The sequence below is a fragment of the Xenopus laevis genome, chromosome 8L, assembly GCF_017654675.1.
Source record: "Xenopus laevis strain J_2021 chromosome 8L, Xenopus_laevis_v10.1, whole genome shotgun sequence".
Lineage (NCBI taxonomy): Eukaryota > Metazoa > Chordata > Amphibia > Anura > Pipidae > Xenopus > Xenopus laevis.
This window is the reverse complement of record NC_054385.1, coordinates 126,532,604-126,548,002: the sequence shown is the minus strand read 5'-3', so window position 1 is coordinate 126,548,002 and position 15,399 is coordinate 126,532,604. Positions and strand designations below refer to the sequence as shown.

The 15,399-nt window shown below is 38.6% G+C and overlaps 1 protein-coding gene across 2 annotated transcripts in view; it reads right to left on the bottom strand.

Moving 5' to 3' along the window:
• Nucleotides 1-8,830: 8,830 nt before the first annotated feature.
• The window catches only part of LOC121397214 (butyrophilin subfamily 2 member A1-like), a 37,989-nt gene continuing 31,420 nt past the window's right edge, over nucleotides 8,831-15,399 (bottom strand). Inside the window, exons 5-6 of one of the 2 annotated variants that reach the window (XM_041573603.1) lie at nucleotides 10,882-11,014; nucleotides 8,831-8,857 (exon numbers count right to left, since the gene is read on the bottom strand). In XM_041573603.1, the coding sequence (XP_041429537.1) occupies nucleotides 10,893-11,014 (122 nt within the window). In that variant the 3' untranslated portion in view covers nucleotides 8,831-8,857; nucleotides 10,882-10,892. Of the gene's footprint in view, nucleotides 8,858-10,881; nucleotides 11,015-15,399 lie in introns of those variants that run through there. The other variant, XR_005963591.1, reaches the window with a different exon arrangement.

The following is a 15,399-nucleotide window of genomic DNA, read 5'->3' as shown; positions in this document are numbered from 1 at the left end:
AAGCCCAGCGTGAGCAGATGAAACAATGCAGTGTCAGCAGTTCTCTGTTCCCTTCTGAACTCCAGGTACTTCAGGCCTGGGAAGCAGAAATATGTATATGCCTAAACTCCAACAACAATAGTGACATATTTCTATGGATTTTTATAGATACATATTTCTATTGACTTTTTTCTGCCCTAAAGATCAACCTATATATAACAAGCATGTGCTGCTTATCCTTTACAGATCACCTGAACTGGTGTTAGGTACAGGTATGGGATCTGTTATCCAGAAACCCATTATCCAGAAAGCTCCAAAGTACAGAATGCCCATCTCCCATAGACTCTTTTTTATCCAAATAATCCACATTTTTAAAAATGATTTCCTTTTTCTCTATAATAATAAATCAGAAGCTTGTACTTGATCCCAACTAAGATATAATTAATCCTTATTGGAAGCAAAATCAGCCTATTGGGTTTATTTAATATTTACATGATTCTCTAGTAGACTTAAGGTGTGAAGATCCAAATTACGGAAACATCTGTTATTCGAGAAACCCCAGAGCATGCTGGATAACAGGTCCCGGTACCTGTACGAGGTTCCCTTGCTCCTTGAGGTTTTTGTTGCCTATTGACTTCGATTCCTTTTGTAAATTATTTTAGCAGTTTCGGTGAAACAAAATGGGACAAATTCCCTCATCACTAATAATAACTGTCTCCTCCAGTCAGCAGTGCAACTCATTGAAATCATGGCTGAAGTTATCATTTTTATGTAAGTATTGGGCTGCACAGCTAATAAAGATTTTTTTGGTTATCCCTATGCATTCTACGTGTCGGCCTCCTATACCCTAAGCACCGCATTCTGAATAATTTGGAGAGTCCAGGTGTGTGTGTGTGAAATTACTGAATACCATTCTATGGTGATACTTCACACCTTTGCCCATAGTCACATCACAGACAAGATGTAAAACATTAAAATACATTTATATTCTCATTGTTTCCTTCCTTCTGGTTTCTGTGTAATTGGCAACCCTCGGGCCATTTCAGTTGTGGTCACATCCTGCCATTGGTTTGTTTTCTGAAACTGCAAAAACCAGCAGCGCTGTTGCACCTTACATGTATAGTGAGAATGGTATAATAACTATATTCCACTATAGACTGAATGTGTGTTATTGTGTCACCTGCAAATGTGAGAAGTGATTGTAGAGAAGAGACCCAGACTGTGGTGTATCCGTTTGCTTTCACATCCCTTCAAGATAATAAAGTTCTGCTTTAGGGGATTGCATTTACTTGATTGCTCTTTGAATGTAGGAGGGACATCTTACTGTTGTTATGATCCACTTAAGAGCTAATGATAGAGGTAAATGTTTTTTTTTTGGGGGGGGGGCTTTTTATGCTTTAAAGGATAAGTAAACCTTTAAAGGGATACTGTCATGGGAAAAAAATGTTTTTTTCAAAAGGAATCAGTTAATAGTGCTACTCCGGCAGAATTCTGCACTGAAATCCATTTCTCAAAAGAGCAAACAGATTTTTTTATATTCAATTTTGAAATCTGACATGGGGCTAAACATATTGTCAATTTCCCAGCTGCCCCAAGTCATGTGACTTGTGCACTGATAAACTTCAATCACTCTTTACTGCTGTACTGCAAGTTGGAGTGATATCACCCCCCTCCCTTTCCCCCCCCCCCAGCAGCCAAACAAAAGAACAATGGGAAGGTAACCAGATAACAGCTCCCTAACACAAGATAACAGCTGCCTGGTAGATCTAAGAACAACACTCAATAGTAAAAACCCATGTCCCACTGAGACACATTCAGTTACATTGAGAAGGAAAAACAGCAGCCTGCCAGAAAGCATTTCTCTCCTAAAGTGCAGGCACAAGTCACATGACAAGGGGCAGCTGGGAAATTGACAAAATGTCTATCCCCATGTCAGATTTCAAAACTGAATATAAAAAAATCTGTTTGCTCTTTTGAGAAATGGATTTCAGTGCAGAATTCTGCTGGAGCAGCACTATTAACTGATTCATTTTGGAAAAAATTTTTTTTCCCATGACAGTATCCCTTTAAAATAAGTGAATGTAAAGAATGTAAGAACGTTTGCAATGTACGTTCATCATTTATTTATTTTTATATTCCAAGATATTAAGGGATACATGTACTGTTAATATAAATGAATTTTGTTACAACAGCGCCAGCGTCAGTTTCTGACCACCAAGTAGTCAAGGAAGTTGTCAGGAGAAAGAAAGAGGCTGCTCCGATGTTCTTCTGCTTAGGAAAGATTTGAGAAAGGTTTCTAATTGTTTTCCTAAGCAGAAGAACATCAGAGCAGCTTCTTTCTTTCTCCTGACAACTTCCTTGACTACTTGGTGGTCAGACTGGTGGGAAACTGACCAGCAGGTGGCGCTGTTGTAACAAAATTCATTTATATTAACATTAGATGTATCCCTTAATATCTTGGAGTTAAAAATAAAATTAAAAATTACAAAAGTTCTTGGAATAGTCCCCTCATCAATTTTATATTCACATATTTTAAAGGTTTACTTATCTTTTAAACACCCCTTGATCAGGGGCGTATTTATATTAAGGCACTCGAGGGCCTGTGACTAGGGCGGCAGGTTTTGGGGGGTGGCCCTCAGGTGCCTATACATGTATTTTCTAAACTAAAAAAAAATCGTCCAGCCTCTTCCACGGATTTCCATAGGAAATCCAGTGAAAGAGCTGTGGGGTGAAGGGTAGGGGTCGGGCTGGTTTGCGGAAGTGATGTCATGCGCATGCATCTTGTGACATCACGAGCACCATGCGCCACATAGAGGGCGTGTTTAGGTCTGGTGCCTAGGGCAGTATCGGACCTAAATGCAGTCCTGCCCTTGATATCTTAACCATCACATAACAAGGATACAGACATATGAAAACACATCTCCAAATATAGCTTGTGAGTAACATGTTGCTCTCCAACCCCTTGGATGTTGTTCCCAGTGGCCTCAAAGCAGGAGCTTATTTTTGAATTCCAGGCTTGGAGGCAAGTTTTGGTTGCATAAAATCCACGTGTACTGCCAAACAGAGCCCACATAGGGGCTACCAATCACAGCACTTATTTGGCACCAAAAAAAAATGTTTAATGTTAGTGTTGCTCTCCAACTCCATTTACTTCTGAATGTTGCTCACAGGTTCAAAAGGTTGGGGATCCCTGCTCTAGACAGCAAATACTTGTTTCACCCAAACCCCACCCTTAGGGGCACATTTACTAAGGGTCGAAGTGAATTTTCAAATTCAAAAACTTTGAATTTCGAAGTAATTTTTGGGTACTACGACCATTGAATAGGCTAAAATTAGATTTGAATTGAAAAATCTTCGAATATGCGTCCATTCGAAAATCTAAGTACTGTCTCTTTAAAAAACTTTGACACTTCGCCACCTTAAACCTGCCGAATTGCTGTGTTAGCCTATGGGGACCTCCTCGAACTTATAGCCAGTATTTGTCTAAGTTTTTAGAAGTCAAAGGTTTTGTTTTTTTTTGAAAATTGTTCAATTAAATCATTCGAATCGTTCGATTCGAACGATTTCTACGTTCGATCGAACGATTTGAATTCAATTGAAAATGGCTAAATTCATTAAAAAAAACCTTCGACTATCGAATTTCTACAATTCGATGGTCGAATTTCGAAGTTTTACCGATTCGAAATTCGCCCCTAAGTAAATGTGCCCCTTAGTGTGATGTGGCTTTATGCATCCACTGTAAAGTAACACACAAATTCACTGATTTATATTGAACACAATGGCACTATACTGTGACCAAAAAAGTGCATGTGTATATAGCCTAATTTGGCCAAAAGGTTATTATATTATTATTATTATAGAGTGCATATGATGACTGCTTCTTCTAGAGGTACTCAAGATCAGAACATAAGGCATCACTATCATTTTAATAATGAAAAAATAAAAGAGGCAAACCAAATGCCATAGCCCCCCTCCAAAAAAATAAAAAAACAACAAACCCCAACAAAATTATTTTTAGTTCTTTAAAAACACATTTTATTGTCACAGTATCAAAATGATATCAAACATTTACAAAGTATTCTTTTTAGAATTACAATCCAATGCTTTGGTCCAATTCTTCTTTAGACTGTTATTGGATTGTACAATTGTGGTTGTCCTGCCCAGCAAGGTGACTCATTTTTTTTACTGTATATTGCGCTACTTTTGCATAAAGACCTCTACATTGAAACAATGAATTAATACAGCAAACAGGGATATATACAATAAAAAAATGGAAATTAAAAAAGTAGTGCTGTTAGGAGTGACATTTTCAGAATTGGGATTTTGTCACTTCAAGCACTTTGTGATTATATGACATTAGTGTGATTCTTTTGGCAAAACTTATTTTGGGAACCCTTGGAATAAGCACCACATTCAGGGTTCTGGTGGCTTCAGGGTTTAGCAGTATCAACAGACGCACTTACACAACATTCACACAATGGCACTTAGCACAATTATATAGGAGTGTAAGTACCATTTAAGAATGACATCAATAAGCCCAATATTCATGTCCATTTTAGTGCGGCTGTGATCAGTGAGCACTGGAGTCAGAAGAAAGGAAAGTAATTCGAAAAAGCAAAGGCAGCAGAAAAAAAAGGGGAAGTTTAAAAAGTAGGACATACACTTTAAAGGGATACTGTCAAGGGAAAACATGTTTATTTCAAAACACATCAGTTAAAAGTGCTGCTCTAGCAGAATTCTGCACTGAAATCAGTTTTTCAAAAGAGCAAACTGATTTTTTTATATTTAATTTTGAAATCTGACATGGGGCTAGACATATTGTCAGTTTTCCAGCTGCACCCACTCATCTGACTTGTGCTCTGATAAACTTCAATCACTCTTTACTGCTGTACTCCATGTGATATCACCCCCTCCCTTCCCTCCCAAGCAGCCCATCGGCACTCTATCAACAGAACAACAGCAGCTAACCAGATAGCAGCTACCCGACACCTCTGCTGAAGGATTGCTAACAAGCACTTTGTAAGGCTAGCCCCACCTAGTGGTAGACATAAGAATAGCATCCTTGCCTTTTTCCTGCTTGGGTGCTCTTCTCATGTCTACAACTAGGTAGCAATGCAAGCATGACTTAAGGTGGCCATACACTGAGAGATCCACTCGTTTGGCGATGTAGCCAAACGAGCAGATCTCTCCCCGATATGCCCACCTTGAGGTGGGCAATATCGGGCTGATCCGATCGTGGGCCCTAGGGCCCAACGATCGGATCCTAACGAATAGTAATGGGTGGTCGGATCGCGGGGCGCATCAAAGAATAGATGCGGCCCCACTTTCATCCCATCCGATCGAGATCTGGCCGACTTTCGGGCAGATCTCGATTGGTGAAGCCTGTCGGGGGGCCCCATACACGGGCCAATAAGCTGCTTACACGGTCTGTCGGCAGCTTTAATCAGCCCGTGTATGGCCACCTTTAGTGTCGTGGTATAATACAATGGGAAGGGGAGAAACAATAGCTGTCTCAAAGCAGTCCCATCCTGAAGTGCTGACTCCTTCTCATGACCAGCCAAAATGACCGGAGATGGCTGACTTCACACCAATATTACAGCTAAAACAAAATAACATTTTTGGTTCAAGAATACAATTTTAAATTGTAGAGTGAATTATTTGCAATGTAAACAGTGAACTTTAGAAATATAAAGTAAATCGCAAAAATCATGACAGCACCCCTTGACAAATGAGATCTTTCGCCGATATGTCTACCTTGAGTTGGGGCCGATATCAGACCATAGGATCGAATGATCAGATTACAATGACAGGTATCCAGGCCATAGGAGCGAGAGCCACATCAACAAACCAATGTGATTCTCACCTCGATGGGATGAGTTTAAACTTGTAAAACTCCACAAATCAATATTTGGTTGATTTTTGACCAAATATCAGTTGGTAATGCCCATCGGAATGCCCCATACACAAGCCAATAAGATGCCAACTCAGTCCATCAGCAGCATTAATCAGCCCGTGCATGGCCAGCTTAAACAACCATATACCACCAGTCTGTGTTATGGATTTTAAAAGTCTTCCCAGCTTCACTGTTTTGCCCACCTTTTGGTGTTGTCATTAAGTGCAGGGAATTGTAAGATCTGGAGGATGCGGGTTCAAAATGGACGACTACTGATACATATTCGTCAGCCCTAATGTAGTCGGTCAGATCACCATGAAGATAAAAATAATTGTATCACCTATCATAACGAAGGTACCTGAAATGCTTTTTAAATAGCTTATATGTGTTTTGGGGGAAAATTCCCTTTAAGATGGCTGTACTCTGCGAAACGTGCTTATTTGTAGTGATGAGTGAAGTGTTTTGCATGGTGTGGATTTGCCACGAAATTCTGCCAATTTTTTTGCAAAACCGCAATGAAATATTTTTCCGGGGAAAAAAAAATGGAGTGAGAAACTAACGCCTTGAAAAACTACTCATTGGCCGATACATTTTCTGCAAAAAAAAAAGTGCAGCGGAAAAAAACACCATTAACAAGGTGTTACACTAATTTTTGTGTTTTAATAATTTTCAGCAGTGCAAAACAAGACAGACTCACTCATCACTATCCGTTCAGAGAGGAGGCTAAACAAATGGATCTTGCCCCTATTTGGCAAACCTTGTAGTGGTTTAAATCTGTGATGTAACTAGATATTACTGGGACCCACAGCAAATTTATTTTAGGGCCCCAGACATATCCAGAGGTTGTCCTGTTTTACCAATATATGTTGAGATTGCTCATTAATTAAGGCAAATTTGAACCCCTATACCCCCTGGGCCCCCCTGCAGCCGCAGGGTCTGCTTCCTCTGTAGTTACGCCCCTGGTTTAAATCAGTCTCAACAAAATCATCCAGAGGGCCTATTGAGTAGGTTTGAAAATCCTGAAAGGAGAAGACCACAACATTGTATGTCCAGATATTGGACCAGCAGGTCAATGTGTGAGTTCAGATGATAGATAAGCCAGTAGCTTACAGAAGCAGATTTTTCTTGTTCTGCAAAGGAGGAAAATGATTTTTTTTATTTCAATTATTTTATTATATAGATAATAATGTAACCCAAGTTGTAAAACATAAGAATATTAAGCTAATGTAAGTAAAAAATGTACCCCCTACTGTAAACTATAATGATATTAGTCACTGAGGGATTCTGCGACCATATAAAGGCACAAGGCTGCATGTTGAGTTATACAGGGAACTCTGAGTATCACTCATGTATTATAAGGGACAATGTACCCCCTACTGTAAATGATAAGGATATTAGAAGTGACTGAGGGGTTGATTCTGTGACCATATAAAGGCACAAGGCTGCAGGCTGAGTTATACAGGGAACTCTGAGTATCACTCATGTATTATAAGGGATAATGTACCCCCCTACTATAAATGATAAGGATATTAGAAGTCACTGAGGGGTTATGTGACCATATAAAGGCACAAGGCTGCAGGCTGAGTTATACAGGGAACTCTGAGTATCACTCATGTATTATAATGGATAATGTACCCCCTACTGTAAATGATAAGGATATTAGAAGTCACTGAGGGGTTGTTCTGTGACCATATACAGGCACAAGGCTGCAGGCTGAGTTATACAGGGAACTCTGAGTATCACTCATGTATTATAAGGGATAATGTACCCCCTACTGTAAATGATAAGGATATTAGAAGTCACTGAGGGGTTGTTCTGTGACCATATAAAGGCACAAGGCTGCAGGCTGAGTTATACAGGGAACTCTGAGTATCACTCATGTATTATAAGGGATAATGTACCCCCTACTGTAAATGATAAGGATATTAGAAGTCACTGAGGGGTTGTTCTGTGACCATATAAAGACACAAGGCTGCAGGTTGAGGTATACAGGGAACTCTGAGTATCACTCATGTATTATAAGGGATAATGTACCCCCTACTGTAAATGATAAGGATATTAGAAGTCAGGGGTTGTTCTGTGACCATATATAGGCTCAAGGCAACATGACAAGTGTTTTTTACAATCCTATGCAATTTTCCCAGCGCTTCCCTTAACTTTTATTAAGTGGGCTCACCTTCTTAATTGGGTCACACCGTAAAGACCAAAAGATTCATCAATACACGTTGTATTTCTCACTTGAGAAAGGGTCCTTGCTGACTCGAAACATGTGTATTTTGGAATAAAAGTTTTGCAGCACAGTACTGCAGATGCTTTGTGGCCTCCTTCATACAACGTGTATTGATAAGTGTTTTTTACAAGTCATGGAACTCCAGGGTGACTTTTAGTATCTGCATATTTCACAACATTATTTGTTATGTTCCAGTGATTCACGGTACACAAATCACTGAGCACGGATTATAACGTATGACTTCTCTAAGCACTATTTATATAGTAAACAAAGAACCCCATATTATAAAATATAAGTAAAGTAATGGGAGACTCATGGGAGACAGCAAGGCTAAGTGAAAATATATGAATACAATGGAAATGCTACTGATTTGGCCAAATTACCTACAATCACACATAAGAGAGGGTATAGACAGTGCCGGGCCAGACCAACCAGGCGCCCTATACAACCTGGCCAGAAGGAACGCGCGCATAAAGAGGACGTGCATATGAACATGACAATCGCGCATGCATGAAAAGGCTCCGTACACTCCGGCCAGAGCAGCAAGCAGGGACCGGACTAGAGGGGTAGGAGGCAGAGAAGGTGCGTGCCTAGTGCCCCCACAGCTTTGCACCCTAGGCATGTGCCTGCTCTGCCTACCCCTAGTTCCGGCCCTGGGTATAGACCAATCATTTTACATATATATTTATATACACACACATATAACAACACAGTAGTGTAACACTCACATGAGTCACACTTTGCTGCAAGTTCATCTGCAAAGGAAGGAGAGAGACCACATTATAGTTTGCTGTCTGAAAATAATATTTAGGAAGAAAACTAGGTTGGAAATAAAAAGGTTAGAATACCACACACAAGACCCACAGCAACACTCTTGCCTTATAAAACTAAATTTACATCATCTTCGGTAACATTTCTAAATATATACCTTATGTAAATGATACTGTTGCTTACATTACCTTCAGATTTATACAGAGGGTCTGGTAGTTTTTGGACCATAAGAATTCATTTCCTTTTTGTTCCTTTTGAAAGATCAGTTACGGCTTATGGTTTCACCACTGTGAAGTGAATGTGCTTCCAGCTAACTAAACCATACCTCCCAACATTTTGGAAATAGAAAGAGGGACAAAAAGATTTTGCTCACAGAGTGCGGCAATTTTTTCGACAACTCCCATTTTTGTGGCCACACCCCGTAATTACCATGTCCATTTTACAAAATGTGGCAGGTTATGAAAGTTTAAACACATTTCTGTGGTTTTATATATTATTATAAATTTGCTAATGAAGTGAATTGCTCTTAAAGCTGCAAGTCAAAGTTTCCCCAAGAGACCTGCTTATCTTATATTGTTAGAAACATTGTAGCTTTTTCTGGGGGTTCAATGTAGGTGATCAAAGAGAAAGTCAGGACATTTCAGTAACAAACGGGGACTGTGGGTTGAGCTGTCAAAATCGGGACTGTCCTGTGAAAAACGTGACAGTTGGGAGGTATGGTATCTTCACTGATCTATATGGGTATAACTGATATCTACTTCTCATACACAGTCACTAAGGGGATTATTTATCAAAGGTCCAATCAGGGGAAATCCTGGCCCCTCTACTGCCTGAGGCAGCTTGCAGTTTCTGCTGCCGGAGGGGGTCCACAAGGGCGGCAGAGAGGGCCAGGATGCTAGTTTTCAAACTGGAAATTCAGCTCTTCTAGCGCAGAGAGCGCAATTATGCTCTCTGCGATAGAAGAAATGAATTTCTGGTTTGAAAACCGGAAATTCGGCTCTTAAAGTACCAGGAGCAGCATTTTTGCCGCCCCTGGTACCTAGTGGGGCGCTGCCGTCTGAGGCGAGAGTCTCAACTCACCTCATTGGCCAAGCGCCCCTGGGTCCAATTCCGAATCTATGAAAATCAGAGGTCATTTATGAAAAAACTTGAACGTCTAATATTCGATCGATGTCCTGACCTGAAAATTCAAATCGAATTTGAATCTAATTCTGAAAAAAAACTCGAATATCAAGAAGGCAAATAACATATTCAAATGCTTCAACAGACCTCTACCATTGACTTGTAAATGAACTTGGCAGGTTTTTGGTGGTGAAAATTCAAATTAGAACTATTTCCATGGTCGAGATGTGATAAATCTCATATTCAAATTTACATTCGAATTGGTGCTTTTAAATTTGAATTTGTGAGTTTTGACACAAAAAAATCAAAAATTTGAATTTCAAATTTACCATTCAAACCTTAATAATTCTGCTCCTAAATCTTGCCCTTTCCTCAGAACTCCCAGTTACCCTTAAATTTCTCTTTCTTTCCGTCTGACCCAAATTAACCAGTGACCCAGTATAATGTGGGAATGAGGCTGTGACAAACACATTTGTTGTGTAGCCTAATTGCACAGATATCTAATTAATTAGCAACTAGGGATATTCTTGGGATTTCTGGATAATGAGTCTTTCTGTAATTTGGATTTCCACACCTCAAGTCTACTAAAATTAATTTAAACATGAAATAAACCCACGGCTGGTTTTGCCACCAATAAGGATTAATTATATCTTAGTTGGGATCAAGTACAAGCTACTGTTTTATTATTACACAGAAAAAGGAAATCATGTTTTTCAAAATTAGAATTATTTGCTTACAATAGAACTTTCTGGATGATGGATTATCTATCTGTATTATTATTTGGTACATGTATCAGTGCAGGGTAATTTTAATCTGGAATAATAATTGAAAATCTATATAAAGTATGAGTTATATAAGAAGCTAATGAATATATTTAGACACTTACTGAACTTCTGCTCAAAGCAGGAATATAATAGCAATTATATAAATGTGTAAACCAGGGATGAGGTTGTTGCTGCTGCTATGGCCGATAAGAATGCGTCCACGGCTGCGGGTCTCTGGAGAAGATTTCTTGATTTCTGTATGGATTAAAAAAAGTAAAAAAAACCTTGAAAGTCACACATAGAACAGTTATATCATATGGAATCGAACACAGAAGACCCATAACACCAGGCAAGGTTCTATAATTTCAGTTATTCATTAAGGGGCCCATTTACTAAGATTCGATGTCAATTTTCGAATTCAAAAACTTCGAATTTTTCAAAGTGATTTTTGGGTACTTTGACCATCGAATAGGCCAAAATTTGATTTTAATTGAAAAAACTTCAACTTTGAAAATCGAAGTACTGTCTCTTTAAAAAACGTTGACTTCGAAAATCAAAGTACTGTCTCTTTAAAAAAAAACTTCGACACTTCGCCACCTTAAACCTGCCGAATTGCTGTTTAGCCTATGGGGGACCTCCTAAAAACGTTGGCTTTTTTTGAGTAGTTGAAGTATTTTTTTGTAAAATCGTTAGAATTGTTCAATTCGAACGATTTAATTGATCTATCGAAAGATTTTAACTTTGATTGAAAACAGACGTTTTCGATTGAAAAAATACTACGGCTATCGAAGTATCAAATTCGATGGTCGAATTTTGACGTTTTTTAACTTCGAAATTCGACCCTAAGTATATGTGCCCCTATATATATATAGGGAATAAAATAATGAGCATAATAATGTACCATATAATTAATTTTTTGGAAGTATTTTAGGTACTTGATCAATATCAAGTATCTTATAGGAACAAAATAAAGCAATAAAAATACTCCACCCTTAGTCTACTCACCTAAAATCAATGCACTGGATTGCCTACTTTATCATTTACTTGCACCAGTCAGTAGAAAGAACAAAAAAATTGGTGTGCTTGGTCAAATTTGTTTTCCTACAATCCTTTGCTTTTTCCCAAAATTCCTCAGTCTTAATGGGCACCACAAAAATGTTGATGCCACTGCAAAACACAAGCTATGCACTAACATGGTTTACTTTCTGATCAACTGCATACAAAGTGCATGGGTGACAATGTGGATAATCTCTGGATTACCTTCCATTTGAGTTTTGTTTATCTGTCAGAAAATAATGTGTGTGGACAAAATGCACTAATGGTACCATGGATATAGAAGGGGCACCAAGGTAAGCAGCGGGGTTATTTATTAAAGTTATTTATATAAAAAAAGTTTTTTTATCTATAAAATTTTACTTTTTAGTGGAAAAAAGAACTCAAAGTTTTTGAGATTTATTATATCCTGAGGATGGAAAAAGCCTGAATCCGAAAATACTCCATCGCAGACCTGCCGAGGCCTGCGTTGGAATTACCGTATATACTCGAGTATAAACCGACCCGAGTATAAGCCGAGGTACCTAATTTTACCTACGAAAACTGGGAAAACTTATTGACTCTAGTATAAGCCTAGACACATCTACAGCCCTGTCTCCCAGCAGCGCACATTCTGCCAAAGAGAACCCCCCCCCAGCGGATTTCTTTGCAAAGTTGATGGTGACTGAGAATTGCCAAACGGATTACTGTGTGCATTGTCCCACTGTCCCCACTACCATGTGCAGAGGGCGCTGTGTGATATTGCCATCACTGTTAATCTTTCGTATAACCAACAGAGGGTGCTGTGTGATATTGCCATCACTGTTAATCTTTCATATAACCAACAGATGGCGCTGTGTGATATTGCCATCACTGTTAATCTTTCGTATAACCAACAGAGAGCGCTGTGTGATATTGCCATCACTTTTAATCCTTCATATAACCAACAGAGGGCGCTGTGTGATATTGCAGTCACTGTTATTCTTTCATATAACCAACAGAGGGCGCTGTGTGATATTGCCATCACTGTTAATCCTTCATATAACCAACAGAGGGTGATGTGATATTGCCATCACTGTTAATCTTTCGTATAACCAACAGAGGGCGCTGTGTGATATTGCAGTCACTGTTAATCCTTCATATAACCAACAGAGGGTGCTGTGTGATATTGTAGTCACTGTTATTCTTTCATATAACCAACAGAGGGCGCTGTGTGATATTGCAGTCTCTCCCCAAGTGAACTGTTGGTATAGGAATGATTAAAAGTGACTGCAATCTCAGCTACTGCCCGCTGACCCGAGTATAAGCCGAGGTAGACTTTTTCAGCACATTTTGGATGCTGAAAAACTCGGCTTATACTCGAGTATATACAGTAATCAGAAAATCTGACTATTTCAGGCTTTTTGGGCAAAAATCTGAAAAATTATAACATTTCGGGAAAAAGTCCCAAAAAGTTCCGAATAAAGCAATTTGGGAAAAAAAGCCAAAAAAAATCATACAATTCAGATTTTTGCACGATTTTATCGAGTTTTTACCTGAACCGATTACATTTTTCTTTTTTAATAACAAATAAGGTAAAATCGTGGATTCTAGTTTGGTCGAACTTTTTTTTTTTTTGTAATCAAAGTTTGTTTATTGAACAAATATAGAAAATAACATGTATGAGGCATACAGAGTGCATTAATCAAGAAATATGGTCCAGTAGTGTACAGATAGTGTTCTCGTATACATCACATATAACAATAAATCATAAGAAAAAAAAATTTACTAACCATTGATAGTACGTATTCGACTAGATTTTTCACCAAACATTCCCTCAATGCTGCTTTATCGACATCACTTGCAGAACCATATAAACAAGCCAGATCAACTTTTGTTGTTTCCCCCATAAATAGGTGCAGGATCTAGCCATAACCATACAGGGACATTATAATACCGTAGATTGGGACACTTGTAGAACTAATGAAAGTAACTGAAAAGAAACTGAAAAGACATATCTCTCTTGGTAGCCTATAGCTTGTTAGTCAATTTGCGCAATATACTCCCTCCAAGGAAGCCAAATGGCCATATAATTATTATATTTATTGTTCAAAGAAGCTGTTAACTCCTCCATGAGACAGATATCATTAACTATTTGAAACCATTTATCTTTACAAGGAAGAGTGGTAGTCCGCCACAACAAGGGTATTTGAGATTTGGCTGCTATTAATAACTGTCTCAATAAATCTCGCTTGGAAGAGTTCACAGGTTCAAAGTTGTGGAAAAGTAGGATAGCTGGAGCATCCCAGTGAACCGGTTCACCAATAATGCTAGAACTAACCGCAAATACAGTATTCCAGTATGAATGTAGTAAAGAACATTTGAACCATAAGTGTTCCAGTGTACCAGGTTCTACCTTACATCGCCAGCATAAATCATTGTCTATCAAGCCCATTCTTTTAAGAGCTTCTGGTGTCCTATACCATCTGGATAATAGTTTATAAGAGGATTCTTGCAACCTATTACTAATGGAGCATTTATTGACATTCAAAATAATTCTATCCCAGTCACCATCAGTCAGTGTAATATGAAGGTCTTCCTCCCATTTTTTGGTAAAAACAGGGTAACCTGGGTATTTCCTATTAAGAATCAGTCGATACAATAATGATAGCCCATGTTTCAGGGGGGTTGAAATTATGCATAATTGCTCAAAATCAGTTAAAGGCCTAATTAAAGACCCTTTAGATTGAAGCAATTGTAGAAAATGTTTTACTTGGTAACATCTCCATTCATCTCTTTTATGCCAGTTATCTTTTATTCCTCCACCTGGACCTAGGAGGCACAGGAGATGCTTAACCAGAGGGTTAGACATGCCAAAAGCATTATCATAGCCTGCATCCAAGCAACCAGGCGGAAACTCTACATTATTAGATAAAGGCGTCAGAGGGGAAGGGTAGGGTGCTAGCTGGTACTTACTATTAAGCCTATGCCAAACTGTTAAACTGTTATTAAGAAAAACTTGCGTCTTCGCCGCTGGAACTATGTGATCTTTACTTATCCATGGTAGGCTAGCCAAGGTACGGCCTGTCCATATATTGTCCATGGTACGCCACTGAATCGGCGAATCTATTTTAGTATATTCCAATATTAGAGAGAGGATCGCAGCCTGATAATAGGATTCAAAATCAGGAACAGCAAGACCTCCCTTCCGTTTAGGTTGGTAGAGGGTTTTCCTGTTCAGTCTCCCCCTCTTGGATTGCCAAATATAAGAAAATATCATACCATTCAAATCTTTAAAAAATGTTTTAGAAACTGCTATAGGAAGAGTTGAAAACAAATAGATAAATTTGGGTAGAACACTCATTTTAATACTATTAATTCTGCCCTTCCAAGTAAGATTTTTCTTCCCCCATCGCATAAGAGTAAGTTTAGTTTCTTTGAGAAGTGGTACATAATTCAAGTCAAAAAGATCTTTAGGGTCTGCTGAAATATATACTCCTAGAAATTTAATCATTTTGTCTTGCCATTTGAACGGAAAGGAATCTCGAAGTTGTTTTTGAAGGGCTGGGGTGAGATTTATCGATAAAGCTTCCGATTTCCCCATATTGATTTTGTAATTTGATAACCTC